At 36.3% G+C, this 22,143-nt stretch overlaps 2 protein-coding genes across 2 annotated transcripts; one reads left to right on the top strand and one right to left on the bottom strand.

Moving 5' to 3' along the window:
• Positions 1-3,674: 3,674 nt before the first annotated feature.
• Positions 3,675-7,244, bottom strand: LOC141436977 (uncharacterized). The gene is made up of 3 exons (XM_074100132.1): positions 6,782-7,244; positions 6,032-6,156; positions 3,675-5,903 (listed from the first exon to the last, which is right to left on the bottom strand). The coding sequence occupies exons 1-3, from the start codon at positions 6,897-6,899 to the stop codon at positions 3,765-3,767; spliced, it is 2,382 nt and encodes a 793-aa protein (XP_073956233.1). The 5' UTR covers positions 6,900-7,244; the 3' UTR covers positions 3,675-3,764.
• A 12,685-nt stretch (positions 7,245-19,929) lies between these two features.
• On the top strand, positions 19,930-21,344 carry LOC141437194 (gastric triacylglycerol lipase-like). Its single transcript, XM_074100451.1, has one exon. The coding sequence runs from the start codon at positions 19,962-19,964 to the stop codon at positions 21,150-21,152; it is 1,191 nt and encodes a 396-aa protein (XP_073956552.1). The 5' UTR covers positions 19,930-19,961; the 3' UTR covers positions 21,153-21,344.
• Positions 21,345-22,143: the final 799 nt, after the last annotated feature.

Here is a 22,143-nt window from a genome sequence, read left to right as displayed (position 1 = left end):
GCAACACTGTGGAATGCTCGATATTTTTATGGTACGGTTTTAAGGTATATTAAATATGATTTTAATCTAAACTTTGTTTTCACGCCCGTAATAACAGACTTTGAAAGCCATACTTAAAACCTCACGCAACAGTGCGCCATCTAGTGAGGCAAAAAACGATAGCCCTCATTGTTTGAGCAACGTCGCTGACTTTCGTTCTTTGTTGGATAATGTGATTTCGAATTTTATCCTTCAAAGAAACCCCTAGCATTGCTCTGTTCATAGCTCGCTGAGCGACCTTGAATTTGTGGATTAGCCCCGCAGTCAAGGTCCACGTTTCGGCTCCGTAGGCTAAAACTGGTAGGATTGCACTGGTGAAGGCTTTCCTTTTTAGGCACTGAGGGATGTCCCACGACAAGATATAATTTAATTTTAGTCAACAAAAAAATACAGCATTACAGTTAACACCAATGCGCTGTAAAATTCAAATTATACAAAACAAAAAGACATACATGGAACACCAAAATCACATACAAAAAAAAGCTAAATAGGGATTTTTGAAAGTAGTCTTTGTCGCTACCCTAAAACGACGCCACGACGACACCACACCCTCCGGTCAGAAGTCAAGCGCAGGAACATCTGCTGGTGCTTGGCAGGCACTTAATTGGAGTCTCAATGAGCTGAAATTGTTAGCTCTTTGAGACTCGTGCGGGATGATGGACAGCTCTAGCTTAACCGGGCCTTTACTGCCTCGCGGATTGCTCGAACAACATCTCCGGTGTCGTCTTCTTGGCCAACCGAGATAGGTAGATGTCCACCATCGGTACTGCTGCTTTAATACAGGACGACGCTGTAGGAACGGTCCAACGCTGATTGCGAATGAATACGTCGAAGTTTCCCGAAAGCAGCCCAGCCCGTATTCGCTTACCAACCTATTCAACACCGTAGTATTCCAGGCGAATCGACACGATCCAGATAAACAATGTGCTAAATGCCGGCACATTTGTTTTTCTTAAAAGGCATTGCAATAAATATACAGGCACAATTATCAATTTGCCACAAAACGTTGCGCCATATTTTTCACTAAGCTGCAGACCGGAGGCAGCGAACTGTGAAAATGGTATACTCGTATTAAGGGCATAAGATACAGTCACCATATTTAATTTGGGACCCACTTAAGATCGAATACGTAAAGAAACGCAGCAAAAAAGCTTGTATGTTTTTTTTTTATATAAATACAAAAACATTTTTGAAGAAGAAAGAAAGACACTTTATAATTTTTTTCGTATAAAAATGAAAGTCGCCGGCAGAGAATTCTCTGTTAGTCGGGAAAAGTGAATTCACTGGGAAAAAAAACTTTTTAGTCCGTCAGTTAGATTATCAAAATATATTGGACACGGTTTTTTTTTGTCAATAAACGAAAAATTATAGAGATGAAACGCGTCGCGTCATATGTTAAAAAGTGGGGGATACCACGCCATGTCAAAACACTGTTTAATGGCCCGGATAAATAGTGTCACCCAAAAAAGTGTGGCACTGCTTGCGGGGTCTCGCGGAACTTCAACTGTGGCTACATCTTTACATATTTTTTTGAAAATTGCAAATCTCTACGGAGAGATCTGACAGAATAATTTTTTTTTTGTTTAATTCACAAAATAAAATTTATATCGGTTTAAAGAACATTTATTGTCTAAAGAAATTACAGTTAATTTCACTTACAAGACAATATCTACAGCTAGAATTACAACAATTATTACGTTTCGCAGTAGTTGATACATACACGGTGACTTAAGTACCTATATTTATACGGTGCACAGTGTTATGGCTATATAATGTTATCAACTATGTATGATTTAACTTTGTTTTTAAAAACATTAAGTGTTTTGCTATCTTTTATGGCTTTTGGTAATATCATCATTATATAATTTAGCACCTTCATACATCAAATCGACACCTGATAGTAAAAATATTGTAACTATTTTTAAGAGGTTTACACAGTGACGAATTTAAATTTTTTGACACTTTAAAGGTCTCAAATACAGTATTTAATTTAATATTTTTTAAACATGAGTGTGCTTTAGTATATATTTTTCACACCTCTCCTTTAGAAAAGTAACTTTTCCTCCCTGTCGAGAGGGAGCAAAGTGCAAATTTTCTATTTAAGGCTTTTCTATGTGTTTTATTGCAAATGTCAACTTTTGAAGTTGATAATTGTAAAGCCACGCTATTTTCTATGCTGGTTGTTCTTTAATGATATTTAGATATATTTTTTTCAAAGTCAAAGTCAAAGTATTTTATTTGTTAAACATAGGTATAACTCAAGTTTCTTAATGCTCGGTGTGAAAAGTTGTATGAGCCACACCGGAGCAAAATTATTTTCATCTTGGGCGTTAACACTTGAATCCCTACTATTTCTATTGTAGAATCCTTCGCTACATTCTGGATTCAATGTACGCCCTCGTCGTAAATACACCATTTTGCTCCCTTGTGACACAAATAACTATTTTTAAGGCCTTTTATGTTATGGACATCATATTTTCTTAATTATTACTATTATTGATTTGCATGCAGTTACGATGAAAGAATATCGGGATAATGACCGTAGAACAACGTTGTAAGTACCAATTACGGTGTTATGTTCTGGAATATTTTGTAATTTGTCCACTGTTTTGACTAAATAAAACTGTATCTCGACCGCAGCAATTAACATTGTCGTATGTCAAAAATCGTTACTTTCCAGGACCGGCGTTCAAAGTTTCAAATGTGTATAAAATTAACTATCATTAACGTACATTGACCAAATTCGGTATGATATATTAATTTTGATTACCTGACGTAGTAATAAGAGCAAATTTTGAAAAAAAAAATGGAATTTTGAAAAAATGCACATGCAACATTATTAACCCAAAATTGGTTTGCGATATTGTCGGATGTGGTAGTTCCGACATTGTTATCTGGACTTCAACATTCAAATTTAGTCGGATGAGGTACATTCCACATTATTGCATGCACTTTTAAATCTTAGTTGTGTTGGATGTGCCTTTTATTACATTGTTATTCGTTGTTTACAAATATTTTCTTGTTGTATGTCCCACATATTATTTTAAGTCGCCGAAATTTTCAGAGATTTTCGTTATAATGCATTAAAATAGTTGAGTAATAAACTTATTGTATAATTCGGAAGGTATTCACATACTTAGAAAATAATAAGCCACAAATGGAATGAAATTAAAACTCTTTATTGGAAACGAAATTAAAATCAAGTCACATAACAAAAACGAAAATTTTTCCTCTTTACTTTTACAGTTTAGGACTTAGCACATAAAATAATAACTCTCTAAGTTTATTCATCACATAAAATGACTTTTTTGCAACTCAATAACTAAATGAAATAACAGTCTTATAGATAATAGTCTTCGAGTGTTTGAGATCAACCTGAAATAAGATTAGTATTATTATAATCTAATTACTACAACTAGGCACAGGTAACAGTTCAGTCAATATTTATATACCTAAAAGGTGGACAAATTTCACAGCACGTATTGTAGTAGAAATTCTAAAGAATAACAATATACTTAAGTACAAATATTTTTTTAATATCCTTAATTTATCAGTTAACTTTTAAGTTCACAGTCTTGTATTTATGGCACATGGTAAGTTTTATCTAATATCACTTGGTACAACATATTTTCTAATAGGCTAAACAAAGGGGTGTGTAAGCAGATTTAAATGAAAAAGATGAATTACTCGTACTCTACTTAAAATGTACTTTCTAAAAATGTGAATTACTCGTACTCTGATTCGCTTTCTTCACGAGCGAGATTAGGAGCGGCAGTATGAGGTAGGTTAATATAAAAGTTATGGTGGCGCTCAGGAATGATTCCACCTTTGCAGAGATCTGTCAAATCTTTGAATTTTTCTTTACTGATTGGTAATGGCCCTTGATACGCTTGCTTTAATTCCAGATCATTTTCCAATCTTTTCTTGTTACGAGTGCCCGATCGTAACACCACAATTATTTTTGATTCTTGGTCCAAGTCGTACTTGTACTCTATTCTGTCGTTCTGTCCTGCATCTATTTTAACCTCTCTTACGGAGTTCCATGACACCTTTTCATTTTCAGTGTTTTTCGTCCAATTTTTGTTTGCAAGTAAGCCTTTAAAATCGAAAACATCTTCTTTTTTCATTTCTTTCACAACGTAAGGGTCGCCTTCGGTTTTCGCCCAACGAACTAAGCAGTACCATTCTTCTGGCGTCCAAATTGATTTGTGTCTGTAAGTTCGTTCTATTGTTGCATGTACACTGTCGCCTTCGTTTTGTGTGTGACCTTTCTCTAAAAAGCGATGTATGACAGTTACTCCGAGCTTTTTTGCTACAAACATGTAGAGCGAAAACACGATTCGATTCTTGTTTTGACCCGCGCAGTTGTCAGACCAAAATCGAAATTCTTTAATGCCTCGTTCAGCATGACCTGTAATAAAGTTGAGTAGACAACTTGATACTTCGATAGATCCACGTCGGGCGATACCTTCATGCCACATGTAGCAAGTACCTATCCTGGAAGCCATATCATAGAGCGTGAAATTCAAAGTAGCCAACCTCCTCTTGTAGTATAGTACGCTAACTTCTCCGAAAGGTGTTACTAAAACCTTTTGAAAGTCAAAAACTGCAGTCAAGAGCTCTTTGTTCCCTTGAGCCTCTTTCTTATCGGCTTTTTTCAATTGTCGTGCTCTTTTTTTACGACATTGATGTAAATCGAACGCAGCCTTCTCTTCATCTGTGGAAGTAGATTTATTCTCAAACACGTGGCAAACATCACATTTATCTTTTTTAGGTCTATGTAGGGCCAAGTTGAAGTTGGTGTTCACTACATTTCGGTACTGCCTTTTTGTAGTTGCTCTTGAGGAATACTCACTGGGATCGAACCATTCGCAGTAGAGATTGAACATCCGAGATATACTTTCAACACCCTCGAGGTAAAGCTTATTTGAGTTCTTGCGCACGTAATGTGCCTCAACTACTGGAAAACATCTCACGTGGTCGCATACACTTTTTACTAGATCATCATTATAAACGCGTCTTTCATGCTTATAGCGACCTCTTTTGTCTTCTTCTACCAACGCGGTCCCATCAAACTTCTGCCAGGCCGTGGTCACCACACGTTCACTGAGCGATATGGTATTGAGAAACATCGTCTTACAGACCCTCACTGGCGTCTTTTCCGAATCCGGCAAAAAGTACTGGTAAGTATTCTGTCTATCGTGCTTCGTAATTTCCGTTGTTTGCCGACGTTTAGGATTTTTTTTTGTATATTTAATAACGAATTCCCAATGTTTTTTTTTCTCACCAAAACCCCAAAAGTATTCGAAAACTCGCTTTCTATTTTCATCTGATAACTTTTGAGTACATTTCAATCTGCAGCTATTGGCACAGGGCTCCTTTATTTGTTTTCTTTCGACTGTCTTCCCCTTTTTGTTCACAAATTCTTCACCAGTATTTTTTTTTAGTTTTCTTTGGACTGTAAGCCATCTGTCTCTATGCGGAAGTCGCTTTTTTCCCCTGTCAACCTTAAAAGTTTTTTTTCTGGAACTGGTTGTAGAAGATGGTGTACAAGCTTGACTTAAAGAGGAAACCTCAGACGGTGTTCCCATGTTTTCATATACCTCATGCGTAGAAAGAGCATCAATCACGGAAGAGGTCTGAACCGATGTTTCAGTATTTTTATTTTCAACATCGAGAAGCCAAGAAGTAGAACTCGGTGATGGCATGGGTGTCAATATGTTATCGGATGGTGTAAAATCGTCATTTTCATTAGTTTCCACCACTTCAGGCGATGAATAAGTTGCTTCTGATGGTAACATATTCGGAACAGGACCGTTAGGAGTAGTAGGTGTTTCTGGTTTGGTTACTGAATTCATACCAATCTAAAACAAAAAACAGTTATGTAGTTGATAAATCTATTGTATTATAATAGGAATTAACTCTAGTAACATGAATTTCACGTAAAATGATTACTAATTGAAGATAGTGATTTTTATTTAATTAGTCTTACCGGATTCATTATAATATCAGAAATATCTTCCACTAAGCTCATAGGGTCATCAAAATTATCTCCAAGCAGATCATCCAGTTGTGTTATGAGTTCCTCATCAAAGTTTTCAGGAAGAGGCGATTCTCCTAAAGAAAATTGTTAGTAATTGAAAGTTAAGAAACAAAGCAATCAAAATAAATGATGTTAAAGAGGGTAAATAGACCTAAATTGGAAAAAATCGAATCAAATTGCCCTTTTTTTTCAGATAAGACCATAACTATGCAAGCCTTTAACAGATAACAATGTCGGTATCACCATATACGACAACAGTTTACGAATATTAAATAAGGAATAATGTCGCATATGGTAAATCCGTTAGTAGCAAATAAGAAATATACAGGCAAGAAAGTCGGTAGTGACAAATCCGACAATAAAGAAAAAACACAAAGCCGGCAATAAAGTAGGAAGTGGTACATCCCACATACCATCATGACATATGAACAAGCATCAAAGTCGGTAGTACCATATCCGACAAAATTGAATTATCTTAAACCAGGCAATAATGTAGGATGTGACACATTCGACGAAGAAAATGAAACGAAAATCCATTAACAATGTTGTATCTGACACAACCGACATTATTGTCGGTTTAGTGTAGTTTCGTCCATTTTTAAACATTATATTAAATTAAAATGTACTTGCAGTTAAACAACACAAAATTTTGACATTATTGTGATGAAATTATTGACATACAAATTATTATGTACTTACTTTTTCTCTTCCTGCCATTATTCGTTTCTCCGATAGTGACCGTTAGCGCACAATTTGACTCATTTTCGTGTTGCACAGGTGGATCCAATAAATCTAATATTCTTCTTGACCTCGACATAACGAAAACATGTGAATTTGTGATAAAACGCGTTTAATAAGAATGATTCAAAAATAGAAAAGGCGCGTGCGCTCCTCCCGCTAACAAAGCTAGTTGTGGCAGTTCCGCTCGCCGCACGCGCCAACGGTCCCCTCCCGCGCCCCGTGACCAACGTCTCAACGTACTATCCAACTATATTAATGGCACATAGTAAACATATCCGACAATATTAACTTAAAAAAAATGGGTTACAGTATTAATTGCGATTTAAAATTTTGCATAGATATACAGAACGTTATTTTAAGTTATTTAATGTAATAAAACGAAAATTGCCAAAATGTAGATCCGACAATGTTAATTGCTGCGGTCGATCTTATTACTTTTTTTTACAAAAATACCTTGAATCTTGAAACAATATTGTCAATTAATAATACTCACAAGTTGTGAGTTTATTAATTTTTGTTGAAATTACAAAATATTTAATTAAAATCAATCTTCATTTTCAATGTCAAGTTGCGAAAGTCTCTCTGGTAGTTCCAGGTTTAACATAGGGCAGGTTTTTGTAGAAATCTCTATACATATTTGGTATTGCTCCACTTGAACACAAATAATTTAAATGAGTAAATTTATCAAAACTTATGGGAAACACATCAGTGTACGCACGTCTTAAAGTAAAGAAACTCCACGCTGAAATTGAACATTCTTCGTGTATAAGCGTATTATTATGCCTGGACGTTCTTGACGATCTTTTATATCTGATGAATTTAACCATTTAACTTCACCAACTCTGGTTAATAAAAAAAAAAAATCAAGCATGGTATTTTAGACCATATTACTTTGTCGCCATTGATATTATATCAGCCCTAAGATCAAAATTGTTTTGCTTTCCGATCAATTTTTTAGTGAAAATACAAACTGAAATATAGATGCACAGAAAAAACAGAAAAATAAGACCATCACTGGGAATCGAACCCAGGTCCTCGGTAATCCGTACCGCGTGCTATACCGCTACACCACTGATGGTCAACGGTACCGACACGAATTTCCCTATAAAAAACCAATCTTAATTTGATTGCTTAGAAACGATATCTCTTGTCCGGGTGAGCGGTTAGTTCCAAAGGAATGCCGAAAAAGTTTAAGGGCTTACGGCATAGATGTCGCTAGCGTCGCTGCTTAAGTGACTAAGTAAGAAACACAAGCTGAGATATGAGCTGCATAGGGAAATTCGTGTCGGTACCGTTGACCATCAGTGGTGTAGCGGTATAGCACGCGGTACGGATTACCGAGGACCTGGGTTCGATTCCCAGTGATGGTCTTATTTTTCTGTTTTTTCTGTGCATCTATATTACAGTTTGTATTTTCAATTTCGGTTTTACGGGATGACCGTAAAAGTAAAAATTTGGAATTGAAATAAAAAATACAAAAAGATTCCAAAAAACCAATCTCAATTTTTAAGTCATAAATTTTGTTTTGGGATAATAATTCTGTGACATTATATGGCTTTCCGGTTGATTTTGCGCATTTGATAAGTGTTACCTATTGCGAAGGGACATAAATGGATTAGTTTTTCTTTTTACGCTCAATTAAAGCATGCATGGAGTTACCTTGGCTTTGTGAATGACCCACTTAGAAAAAATTATGAGTAATATTTATATGAAACTTGGCATATATAAATGAGTAAAATGCAAAAACTGTCCTATTACGGTTCTGTCCTCCGCAGCAAACAGTATAAAAAATTGAATCTGTTAGTCCGTTTGCAACATTTTCCGTGATGAATTTGTACAGAGAACTACAAATTTCATTGGGACCTTTTTTGCCTACAGTTTCGTCATAATGTATAAAATAAACCCCTTCAGTGTTACCGATATCAAAAATCGTGAAATTGTAGACTAAGAATTTCCGTTTATAATAAAATAAAGAAACATCCGACTGAGGAGTACATAATAGTACCTTCTGAAAATCGTAGCACGCAGTAACAATAGTCTTAGACGTATGAGAACTTTATTTATGGTTATCTTTTAAGAATCTAGCTATGGTTTTGTTAGCAAGGTGAAAAACGTATTTCATTTGTTTATTGTTGTCAGTCCGATTGGTGTCGGTGTATTTCACAAGTTAAGCATCTGTCTTTTTTTGGTTGGAAGAAATCAATAATTCGCTGTTGAATATTAATCGGTACTGATCTTTACTAGCAATGTTTGTTTTAGAATGGAAATTCATCTACTCAACATACAGTGCATATAGTTTTGGAAAACTTAACGATTCATCAAAATGATGTTTAGATGTTCTTTTACGGGCATAATGAGATTCCTTTGTAGGTATACTGCGAATATGAGTCTTAACGGACTCTTTAATTTCTTCACTCACTTTATTAGGTGTTTAAAAGCAATAGTAACGTCATTAATATCAAGTTTCTTAAACACAGTAGTCAATCACATATCAGACATATCAAATGTGTTTAAAAAAGTTTATTTACATACTTGAACTGAATTACTCTGAGAAGCTTTATAATCATCCTTTTCTATTGCCAAATAATATTTATACGTACACGTTCTTCTAGATTTTTCATCATTAATATTTTTTTCAACCTTCTTATCAACTTTTTGTACATAATTATAATATTACGAAGTTGTAATTCATGATCACCCATTTTCCAGAATGCATCAAATAAATATTTGCTTTTTTCCTCAGTAATGACTTTTTTACAGTTACGAACAGATTTTTCTCCGCATCCTGGCTTCATTTCTTTCTTTTTTATGTTTTTCCCTTTTGAATTTACAAAATCTTGACCAGTGTTTTTCATTTTTTTTTATAACTTTACGATTCCATAAACTTGGATCACGTTTTCTTTTTCGACCTGGGTTACTTTTCGAGGGATAGTTTTGAGAGTTCCGTACCCAAAGGGTGCCAACGGAACCCTATTACTGAGACTCCGCTGTCTGTCTGTCTGTCTGTCCGTCCGTCCGTCCGTCTGTCACAGGGCTCTATCTCTTGAGCCGTAATAGCTTGACCTGCAAATATGTTGTACATAGTATATATTACATTACTTTTATTCTAATATTTACTAGCAGATGTAGTATAATAACATGTTAACTCGTCATACTAAGTTTTTACGTTCCTCTTGATTGATTTATTATTATAAATATGGAATAAAAATACGGTAACTACTGTTGTTACTTTGTTGCACTGTACAATTTTAATCAGGAGAATTTGCGTAAATTGTAAGTAAGGTTGATATAATGTTGTATTAACGAAATAAGACAAATGGCAAGAAAAACAGAACTTACCATTTCAAAGTCAAAGTCAAAATATCTTTATTCAATTCAGGCTATAACAAGCACTTATGAATGTCGAAAAAAAAATCTACCACCGGTTCGGAAAAACCTCTGCTGAGAAGAATCCGGCAAGAAACTCAACGAGGTATATATCTATATTTTTTAAACAGATTTACAATATTATTAAATGATATGTATACATCACAAGTATTTAACACAACTATATTTTTAACACAGTAGGTTTTTAATCACACTGTCTATTTTATTAACTTTTCAAGATATTTATAAATTAATTAGACACATAGATAGACCTTTTTAAATGTATTCTCATGCTTTAAAGTAAAAAAAAGTGGTAGCTAAAGACTTACAATGTTTTTACTACTTATCAGGTGTCGAAATTTTGGTGTCCAAATTTTGGTGGTTTTGGTGACCTGGTTCTAGAGGCTCGTAGTGATATGTGCTTGGCATTTCTTAATTTAATTTTTTGGAAGTTGCTTTTTTTGTTAAATTGTATTTCCGTATGTATTATATTGTTTAAGATTTTATGTATTAATACACAGGTCTTGTAGGCATATATTTGTTTCAAGTACATTACTTTTGTTTCTTTATATAATTTTTTGGAGGGTGTTAAGAAATCATAGTGAAATAAAGTTTTTAGAATCTTATTCTGTGCAATTTGAAGACCTTTAAGATTGGTCGGTGCTGCATTACCCCGAACTTCCACCAGATACTCTAGATGTGGTTTGACTAAAGAATTATAGATGGTGACGCGAATGTTCTTAGGGAGACAGCCTACTATTATATATGTACAATATTTTCTCATAATCTAAGTAACGGACTAATTGGAATAGCCTTTTAAATGAGCGAAATAACTTTAAATCAAGGGTGAAGACCACCAACCATCTAAAGGAATCGGCAGTGGATTGTTATAGTAGATTGTTCAATAAGAGAGTGAAACAAGTCATTATGGTTGTTGAGTCTCGCGTTAAACACTCTACTTTTCACTTTGAATGTGAGGGAAAAAACGACGTCCTGTATAAAATTACTTTTTATATCATACGCTAAAAGAGGAATATCAACTCCATGTAGCGGAAAGGAAGGTCTTGCGTAAGATCCTGGGACCTGTCAAGAGAGACGACGGCACGTGCAGCATCCGTAAAAACATAGAGATCCAGGAGCTGGTGGCTGAACCCAACATCATCGGCGTAACAAAATCACACAGACTTCGCTGGTTCGGCCACCTACTACGCATGGGAGAGGATCGGGCTGCCAAAAGAGCGTACGTGGGACAACCGACTGGTCGCCGCCCGGTTGGGCGACCCAGGTATCGCTGGGAGGACAGTGTCCAGGCGGATCTGCGACGTCTCCAAGTCGACGACTGGCAAGAGGCTGCGCACGATCGGGACAGATGGCATGCTCTCGTTTCGGAGGCCAAGACCCTCTTTGGGTCCCTGAGCCAAATTAGTTAGTTAGTTAGTTAAAACATACGCTCAATACGAGTAATGGACATCTGTTCAAAATTCAAATAGCAAAAAAAAATCTTCCTACGTGACACTTTAAATTCTTGCATATTTGGCCAACAGATTCAAACTTAAAAACTGTGTATTTTAAAAATAATTGGACTATGCATAATGAAATGAATTCATCCTTAAATAAAAAGTAGATTCATATTCATAATCATTTTTTGTTTCACGTATTTCGATTATGCTGACATTTGTTATCCCGATCTTTTAGAAGAGCACTTGAATAAACTTGAGCGAATTCAAAATCTGTGCATTCGGTTCATATTTGGCCTACGTAAATATGATCATGTTTCTTATTTCCGATCACAGCTCAGGTGGCTCCCCATCCGCTTTCGCCGAAACTCTCACATTCTCCATCTTCTCTACGGCATTCTCTTTAACCCTGCAACTCTTTGCTACCTCAAAGAGCGATTTAGCTATGTTACTTCTGTTCATTGCTCTCAGAACTTTCTCCTTACTGTCCCACTTTCAAACTCTAAATTCTATGTTTATTCTTACACTGTCCAGGCCACTCGGTTGTGGAACTCCCTACCGATAGACTTGAGGCGCGCAAAGTCCTTGCCTATCTTTAAGTCTATGCTTAGGGAGCACTACCTGTCATCTTGCGTATGAATGTTATAGTTAGCTTATTTATGTGTTGTTATGGTATCTATCTACCTATCTATCTGTTTAGATTTGTTGTGTATGTGTATTGTATGTGTTAGTTTTATGTATTCTTGATACAGCTCTAATCTACTGTAAATTGCACCACCTGCTAAAATGTATTCCTTATTTCTGTCCATTGTAAAGGTTGCCTGGAAGAGATCGCTCTGAAGCGATAAGGCCGCCTATTGCTTACCTTAGGTAGAAAATCTCTATGTATATACTTGTGTTCTCTGTACTGTTTACTGTATTGGTGTGCAATAAAGAGTTATTGTATTGTATTGTATTAAATCGTATTTTTTATATTTTTGCACAGTTGTCATTTTGAGGTTATTTCCAAGCCTTAAAATTGTCTATTCACAATTACTGAAAATAGCGGTAATCCTCCATTAACTAACATCGTTATTAGCTGTTTAGGGGTTTCCATAGTAAATTTAAAAAATACTTTAATCCCTAGAGATTAATGAGGAGCTTTAGTCCCGATATGGAGAGAATAAAGTAACATTTTAAGAGTATGAGAAGTGTAATTTTTTTTACAATCGCGTTTAATGCACTGGCAGCATCGTAACTGCCTTTCGCAGCCATCTGCCTCAACATGTATCTCGCTGGGATTTATCGCCCCCACCCCAACAATAATGCATTTTAACGCTTTTTCTTCTATTATATAGTTTTATTCTTTTCTTTTTAGGGTTCCGTACCTCAAAATGAAATAACTGGCCAAGTGCGAGTTGGACTCGCGTGTCGAGGCATCCGTACAAATTTGTATGTAATTATCTATGAACATTCAGGGTTAGCAGAGCCCCTCCTAAGTAATTTACGCAGTGTGGAATCCTTTTAGATGGTTGCTGCAATAGACCGACAGAAAATTAAGTCATTGATTGTGCTTAAGCTACCTTCATACCGAATCCCAAGTTTTCAAGACAACCGGAAATACCCTATAAATTTTTCGGTTTCGGTTGATTGCGTTGACTTAGAAGTAATAATTTTCTACTGCTTCACGGGGTAGCAGGCCTACTTTTTTGATTAATTTCAAGTTGATACTTCCACACGTTCCTGAGAAAAAGGGTATTGATAGATGAACAGACAAACAGACGGACAACGAAGTGTTCCTATAAGAGTTCCATATTTTTGGTATTTCGGGTGCAGGTTTAGGTTTGGTATTTCAGGTACGAAACCCTATAAAATTGTACATTAGAAACGGGCAAGAGAGGAGAGGGTATTTCGAGAAAAAAAATAACCCCCACTTTACGTCTATGGGAGGTATCTTAAAAAGTTATTTTTTTTTATTTTTTTTATTTTAACACTATCGGCGTGACTGATATGTATATTCATGCCAAATCACAGCTTTCTACTACTAACGGTCTCTGAGCTTAGCCGCGGACAGACTAACAGACAGACAGAGACGGACAGACATGGCGAAACTACAAGGGTTCCTAGTTGACTACGGAACCCTAATTAGCAACCAAAACATTACACAGACCATTATTGCTTTTCGGTTGCAAATACTATTTTCGTTTGGACACTATTAACATCTGGCTTTTCAGTGCCTCGCGCTTTGCTACCTTCCAGTTTCATTTCCCTTCCTCTTTTGCTACTGTAGGCACACTCCTTTTGCTTACAACCCGACTTTTTCCAAGTCACTGGATGTTATTTGCGTTTGGTGTGTTACTTTTCTACATGTTCTCGTTAGCAGGATGGGGTCCCATATGCATAAGTCCTAGTTTAAATAGCCGATCTTGCTGAAAAGGGTCGAGGTAAATTTTTCGCTTCGTAGCCTTAAGGTGTGGTCTAATTAACAGGATTTCTCTCTTCTAAATCGGACACTCTTTCCAGTGGTGGTTATTAGGGGTTGCATCATTGTGATCACCGCCTTCGCGGTCCTTCTCCCCCGGTCCCTATTGGCCGCTTGGCCGGCACATTCTACTACAGGTGTCACAAGGTAGTGACCAGAGAAGTTGGTGGAGGAATGAAGAAGGCAGGAGAGCCTACCAGTAATATTTATTTAAGCTAAATATAAAAGGGCACCTGCGGACAAACAGACGCGGTCTTAAGTATCTAAATAGGTATGCTTTGACATTGTATCGACAATTATAAAAATACATCGTACATGGAGACGCCTAGTTCTTTATTTTATACAAATCAATAATACTGAAGTCCAGCAGTATCGCAAGTATATTTGTAGAAGGAAATAAACCTTCCTTCGTATAGTTGTAGTAAAATATGAGCTAGTTGAGGAGTTTAAGGAAATTTGTAGGATCTGGGGTAAAACGACAGGTATCTGTTCAGCTCGGAGGCTCTGAATAGAATGGCTACTTGAGGTAAATCCAACAGGTGTGGAATTTAGAAAAGGAAAATTGAATTTAAATGTCTTTTTTTTAAGAATTTTGAATTGTCAATTACCGCTCTCTAGGAGGGGGAGGAGGAGCGGAATCAATTACGGCCGCTATATGACGGCACCGCTGATCCTAGGAAACCAAAGCTTTACTTAGGGATATGGTTGACGTTACAGTCGTACTTGAGTGAGCTCACTAAGGTAAGGGCTTATCTAAACAAATATTTGTCATAGGTACTCAACCACCCACTGGCATCCAGTTCAAGTCCAAGCCCGCTCGTAGTCTTAAACTTGACACGCTATCTAATATAACATATGGATACGGAGGGTTAGTTGCCTTCATGACTTTCTAACATGATTTTAGATTTTCACGAACTGTTGGCCAGCAAACTCCTTTGATATCGGAGCCTTTACCATCCCGATGTTCCCTGCTGGAAAATACTGCTGGGAATGAATGTCTAGTAACTCTAGTTTGTACTTTATGAAGTTTAGTATCTATAGTTTTGAGCCCATTAGGCGGTGTGTACACGCTTTAGAATGTGTTGGATTATGAGCCGAAATGGCAAAAATCAAAAAAGTGGTGCCTAACTTAAAACTTCAGCAATTGGCCCTTTCAAAATCCAGCTCAAAAATTCTCAGTTATTACTAGTCCCGACAATTGAAAATCAAGCTATATAACAGAGCTCTAGACTATTTACTAGACATATAGTTCTTCACTAGACTACTAGACTTGTAGACCCTACCCTACCCTTTTGTACCATTTTTAGGGTTTTTTAAAAATTTTTTAATTTTATACAATTGTTTACCTTTCTATTTAATTTTCTATATACTTATCTACTTCTATAAGTAGGTAGTAGCCTACGTCGATGACCTTCGTTCTTCTACCTCCTCATTTCTGATTCGATGCCTTTTCATACGGCCTATAGTAAAGCACCACGTCTTAGATCCATATGTTATCACTGGAAACACGCAATGGTTGAAGACTTTCGCCTTAAGGCACTGAGGAATTTTAGACGAGAAGACGTTGCGGAGTTTCCCAAACGCATTTTACACTAAAAACAATACAATTACTAATTTAATCGTAATGTGTGCCAAACTAGAGTGTTCTAAGCTTGTGGCTTTGGCTATTTACACTCTCGCGTGTATTGCCAGAGTAATTTACGTGAGTGTGGACGACCCGTGAAAGATGTTAACTCGTTGACAGACGGTACGGCACGACGGGCGGTTATTATCCAGAATTTATAAGGGTCGCGCTCCATCGAACGTACCGGCCTCTGTCGTCACCCCGAATTTATTTCTGCCTTATTAAAACCTGTAGTGGGTCTGTAGCTTTAATAAAAGTGTTGTTTGTTACAGGTTAGGGTGAGATTAATTAAGATTAAAGCAATTTGTAACTTGTAACGTGCCTTTGAAAAACCGGGGAAATATTTATAACACGGTATTTGGTAACTCCTGAATTTGCCGTATGTTATTTTGTTATATATTATTATAAAAATATAGATATACAGCCAATGTTAAGCGAAGAAAAAATATTTCAAAGTATGACTTGTAGTTTATAATTTCTTGTAATCGTGTTTCACTATTTTATCTTATTTAAAAACACAATTATCTTATTTTTATTATTAATTTTAACGTAACGTATAATACTAGGTACTGTATTTTTTTTATTTTTGAGTTTACTAAACCTTTTCGGTAGAAAAAGAGTTTTGATCAGTGAAGTTAAATTAAACAGGTATACCTAGTGCCATCAACGAAGTCGCGTGCGTTTGTCAAAATTAGACATTAATGACATTGTAATAAGAACCACAGCACGCGTCATCGTGAAGTACTCTACCTATAATTGATACGAATCGTAATAAGAATAAGGAATAAAGGTATGTCTTAATACCCGTATTTCACACTTGAAAAGAGGTTTTTGGATTTTGATATCTATGTTACCTACATTTTATGTATATTTTCATTCTTAATTCCTAATTTTAACGCCTCAATCTGAACGAAGATTCCACCTTTTTTCACCGATTTTCTACAACTATAACACCTAGTGGGACGCCTGCCACACACACACACACACACACACACACACACACACACACACACACACACACACACACACACACACACACATACACACACACACACCCACACACCCACCCACCAAAAAGGGTACAATAGTGACAGGTTCCTAGTCTGTAGCCTACGGCCTACCTTAATCTATATCCTTAGTCGCGTCTTACGACATCCACGGAAGAAATGGAGAGGTGTAATTCTGACCCGACACCACACGGGTATCACCATATAAATAATAAAACTTATTTAGTCTTTGCAGGTTGGAAGTCCTAGTTTTTAGGGTTCCATACTTAAAAAACCGAACCCTTATAGGATCACTTTGTTGTCCGTCCGTCCGTCCGTCTGTCGAGACCCTTTTTTTCAGGAACGTGTGAAGGTATCAAGCTGAAATTTATATCAAAAAATACAAATAGGTCTACAGTCCCTTGAACCTGTGAAAAAATCAAACTTCTAAGCCAACGCAATCAAAAGACACAGCCGTTTCTGCCGCAAATTTCCGCATATTTTCGAAACTCGCAAGAGAATCAAAACCTACAGGGTACTTCCCGTAAACTCAGAATCTTGACATTTGGTACGAAGCAACGTGTTATGGCACAAATATAGGAAAAATTGCGAAAAACGTAAATTTTTTGCTACATCATACATATAATTAAAATATTTATACGGAGCCCTCGCTCCGACTCGCACTTGGCCGTTTTTTTTAGTACCTAACCTAACCTAAACTAAATGGAATAGTCACAAACGCAACCATTATTATTATATTGACACTGTCTGTCTGTTCAGTTGTCCGTTACAGAGCTGTTTCTCAAGAATAACATGTCATCATCATCATCATCATATCAGCCATAGGACGTCCACTGTTGGACATAGGCCTCCCCCATAGACATTGCATCCACCGTGAACCAGCGACTTTAACCAAAGGTTCTCGAGTGGAGACCGCGGATCGGCAAGCGCAGCGTAGGACGTCCACCAAAGAGATGGACGGAAGACCTGGTTATAACATATAGACAAATAAAATGTACATATCCAGCTTTTGGTCGCGATTCCGTCTGCAAAGAATTCGTTTATCTATTTCGCGGGAACTTTGCAATTTTCCCGGATGAAAACTTTCTTATGTCTTTCCCAGGGTCTCAAACTATCTGCATACCAACTTCCATCCGAATCGGTTTAACGGTTTAAGCTTGAAAAGAAAACAAATAGACAGACATACTTTCGCATTTGTAACTATAAGGAAAAGGATAAGGATTATATCGAGTACTGCCTTTTCGCAACGTAACGTTTGGCAACCTGTTTCATTTCGCAACTTTTCATTTCGCAAACTCTAAAACTGTAAATATTTCAGGATTTATTTCAGGGCCATCATGTAAAACCCTTTAGGTTAGGTTAGGTTAGTTTATTTACAGTTTCAGAAATATTTAACAGTTGGGAAATGAAAGGTTGCGAAATGAAACAGGTTGCCAAACGTTATTCGCCGAAACATTAGTAAATCATAATATATATATATATATATATATAAATATATATATCTATTGTCGTTGCAATAATATTAGTGTTTAATAAATACATTTAAAAAAAACACTAGAAATCCCAACCCAACAATATAAGATTACTTACTACATACGTGTACATTTAGATTAAAAGATGATTTCTACTGAACTGACATTGAACTTTTATCGATACCTTCCGCCGCTCACAACGTATATTTAAATATGCTTCTTCAAAATATGTTTTATTTTCATAATAAAATATTTAATTACAGAGTGAAAAACACTGTCATAATATACATTGTCGGCTGGTAAGCTGTGTACGAGACTGGCAAAAGACTGGAAAAGTGGCGTGAAAATGCAAGAGGCACTTAGCAGTGGTTGTATGTGGGCTAATTTAATTGACTGATGTAAATAAATAAATAAAAACTGACTTAGTTATTAGACTTTTTTATTTGTTGTTCAATAGAGCCTTCGATTACTACCCAACCAATTAAATTTGAAATAAAAATAAACAAGTCTAATTTCATATTTTCACGTGTTTTTCGTTGAAGGAAAATATCGTGCAGAATCGTACACACGCCTGCTATATAATTAATGGTGTGTGCTATATTTCAATTCACACTGGGCCTGCGTTGAAAATAACGCCCAAGCCCTCATTGTGAGAGGAGGCCTGTGTATGTAGGTATGTATAGGGATAATGATTATGACTAATTTTCTCATAGTATGTAAATAAAAAATAAATAAACAATCGTTGAGTTACGGTCAAGGAAACTGAGTCACGTACCAGGGTGGAACCTATGTGCTACTAATGTCATGTTGACATCCCATACACTTGCCAAAGAAATCACAGCGCAATTGAATATGAAAAGGTTCCACTTGGGTTCCACTCTGGTACGTGATTCGGTTTCCTTGACTTTGTAAAGGCGAACTTATCCCTCGAAGGGATCTCTACCAAGCAACCCTTGAGTGGATGTGAGGAATTATATAAGTCTCATAGTACTTACTGTAGTTGTGCTGTGCATATTCAGATTTAACTAAAATTAAAAAAAAAAAATGTTTGTGCCTAAATTAGGTCTTATAAATTTTTAGCTACATATTTTAAAAAATATTAACATCATTAACTGAGGACAATAAAAAAAAAAACAAAAATAAATAAATCTTACAACGGGTTTGAACCCGAGCTTCCTAAGCTGAGGGTAGGGTAAACTCTAGCCTTATGCAACTAGGCCAATCTGCTCTTTGTTCATAAGAGCGAAATTAACAAAGACTTCTGTTTACAACAAATTACAAGCATGTGTGCGAAAATATCTCAGTCGAAACTGCAGCGATCAAGTGAAAGTATTTTCTAAATTAAAATACATCTGAAACTTGGTACGATATATCACAAATTTCACGCTATTGGCGGTATGTACATTATTTTATAAAAATATCCACGATTTCATTCCTAAAAAAAAAAAAAAAAACGTTGAATTTGCACACTAACGTCATCTACAGGCGCTGTAGTGCCTAGCTGACCGTGACAAGCGACCTAGACAGGTATCAGACGTCACTCTTACCCTTGGGCAAACACACCGCACTCAACCGACCGACCGTACAAACCGACCACTTGCAAAATTAGACGTCAATTGCATTGTAATAAAAACCACGGCACGCGTCATCGTGTATGACTCTACCTATACCGCCTTGCAATTACTTGTTTTACAACTTATTTTGCAGCATCAAAAATATACGAATAATTTTACGAGGTCTCAGTATCGACTATGCCTTCGATAAAATTAAGCGCTCCACTCAGCGCTCTGCTTGTGTGTGTTTTAAATCTTATAAATGTGAAGTGCCAGACACCTCTTAACTTTACCGAATTAACACAACAAAATGGATACAAATCCGAAGAACACACTGTCGTCACAGAAGATGGATACATTCTCAATTTGTTTAGGATTACAAAAGGAGCAAAGTGTAGGGAAGTCATCAAAAAGACTCCAGTTTTCTTCATGCCACCTTTGCTGTCTTCCGCTGACACTGCATTAGAGGCAGGAGTGGACGCAGGACTGCCTTACCTAATCTCCGATGATTGCTTCGATACATGGGTTGGCAATCCCCGTGGGACTTACTACGGCCGCAGACACATTCGCCTCGACCCAGACAAGGACAAGGAGTTCTGGGAATTTTCGGTTGACGAAATCGGAACTTACGATATCCCTGCTATGATCGACTATGTTTCAAACAAAACTGGAGAAGACAAGTTAATGTTCATCGGATTCTCTCAAGGTGGAGGATCCTTCTTCGTCATGTGCTCAGAACGCCCGGCACATTGTCAGAAGATCAAATTAATGATCGGATTAGCACCGGCCACTAGACATCTGAAAACCAGATCCAGATTCTTTAGACTATTATTCCAACACGTTGAAGACAATTTAGAATTTTATGATGATATGCGTATATGGGAAATACTTGGAAGGGATCGCGCGACTAGGATTTTAAACGTTATCTGCTCAAGTAACGTAGAACTTTGTCGTCGGATTGTTGATATAGTGGACTTACCACATCCAGGCTCAGTAGCTACGTCGACGATGAAGAAATTATTAGAACACTTGCCAGCAGGGACTTCGACACAGAATATGGTGCGGTTTAGTCAAAGTTGTAGGAGCGAGAAATTTGTGAAGTTTAGTTATGGAAAAGAAAAAAATATTTTAAAATACGGGCGTTCAAATCCTCCAGAATTCAATTTGACATTGGCAAATATACCCATACTGATAATATCGGGAAAGAATGATGGCATTGTCGATGCAGAAGATTTGAAATGGCTAGCGAGTAAACTACCAGATGTAAAGGAACTGGTGTTTGTGAAAGATCCGCTTTGGAATCACGTTGACATGTTCTTTAGTCAGCATATAAAAAAAATGATTTTTCCCAAAATCCATAAATACCTTTTGCAGTATAATGAGATGTGAGCTTTTATTCTACAAGTAGGTACAGTGGGTGAGTGAGTGACTGGCTGTGAGTGTTTTTTCAGTGACAATATTGGTGTCATCACCATAATTATGATGTAAATTATGCTTGTGTAGTAATATATTATTGTTTTTATTGTGTTTAGTGGTGGTACGGTTGGGACCGTTAATAAATCATTTTTCTTTCTTTCTTTATACAGAGGGGAATCGAAAAAAATTGGGTTAAATGATATTTTTACGATAACCAAACGTGGCCAGTTGTTGTTCAAAGGTCACTTAAAAATTGAAATTATTATTCATAATAAAAAAAATAATAATGACCAGCGATATAATCGACATACAAGAACTAAATTATCTCACTGCCCTGATATTATGAAGGTTATATATTTAGATGTGTGTTGTACTAAGCAATTCGATCATTGTTCAGATTATTTTATTAATAACAGAAAGCTAAAAACATGTTTATAATTATTTAAGTAACTTTTTAACCAAGCGAATGGTGATAAAAGAATACTTATAATCAAAATACCACGCACAGGACTTATCATGCTGTTAGCTGACAGAGTTCTAGACCACTAGACTTATTTTCTTCTTTTTAGTTTTTAAGGCAGTCGGGTTTTTTTATTTTATAAATTTATGTTTTATTTTATACTTTTTTGATACTTCTGTGAAAATGGTAGAATCAACGTATCATAACCTATATATACTTAGAATGGGCTAATTATTAGCTTTCATTTGATACCCATATTGTTAACATACAAAGTTCTTTTCCTCCGCCATATTTTTTTCGCAGACGCCATTGAAATATTACATACCTTTTGTCACTCCCACAGTTATGAAGAATCCAATGATGCCGCATATGTTAAAATCTGTCAAGGCGTGTAGACTGCAGCGAGGACCAAAGAAATGGACTGGACATATATACATACATACATACAAACGCTCGAAAATATAACCCTACTTCGGGCATTCAGGTAAAAACAAAGTAGTATCA

Source organism: Choristoneura fumiferana, chromosome 17 (assembly GCF_025370935.1).
Source record: "Choristoneura fumiferana chromosome 17, NRCan_CFum_1, whole genome shotgun sequence".
Classification (NCBI taxonomy): domain Eukaryota; kingdom Metazoa; phylum Arthropoda; class Insecta; order Lepidoptera; family Tortricidae; genus Choristoneura; species Choristoneura fumiferana.
The sequence above is the reverse complement of the archived record's forward strand: the minus strand, read 5'-3'. Positions and strand labels throughout refer to the sequence as shown.

Coding starts and splice junctions, on each gene's coding strand:
- LOC141436977 (XM_074100132.1), bottom strand. CDS start 6,899: ATGTCGAGGTCAAGAAGAATATTAGATTTATTGGATCCACCTGTGCAA. Junction 6,157..6,781: donor TAATGGCAGGAAGAGAAAAA/GTAAGTACATAA, acceptor AATTTTCTTTAG/GAGAATCGCCTCTTCCTGAA. Junction 5,904..6,031: donor CTGATATTATAATGAATCCG/GTAAGACTAATT, acceptor TTTTTGTTTTAG/ATTGGTATGAATTCAGTAAC.
- LOC141437194 (XM_074100451.1), top strand. CDS start 19,962: ATGCCTTCGATAAAATTAAGCGCTCCACTCAGCGCTCTGCTTGTGTGT.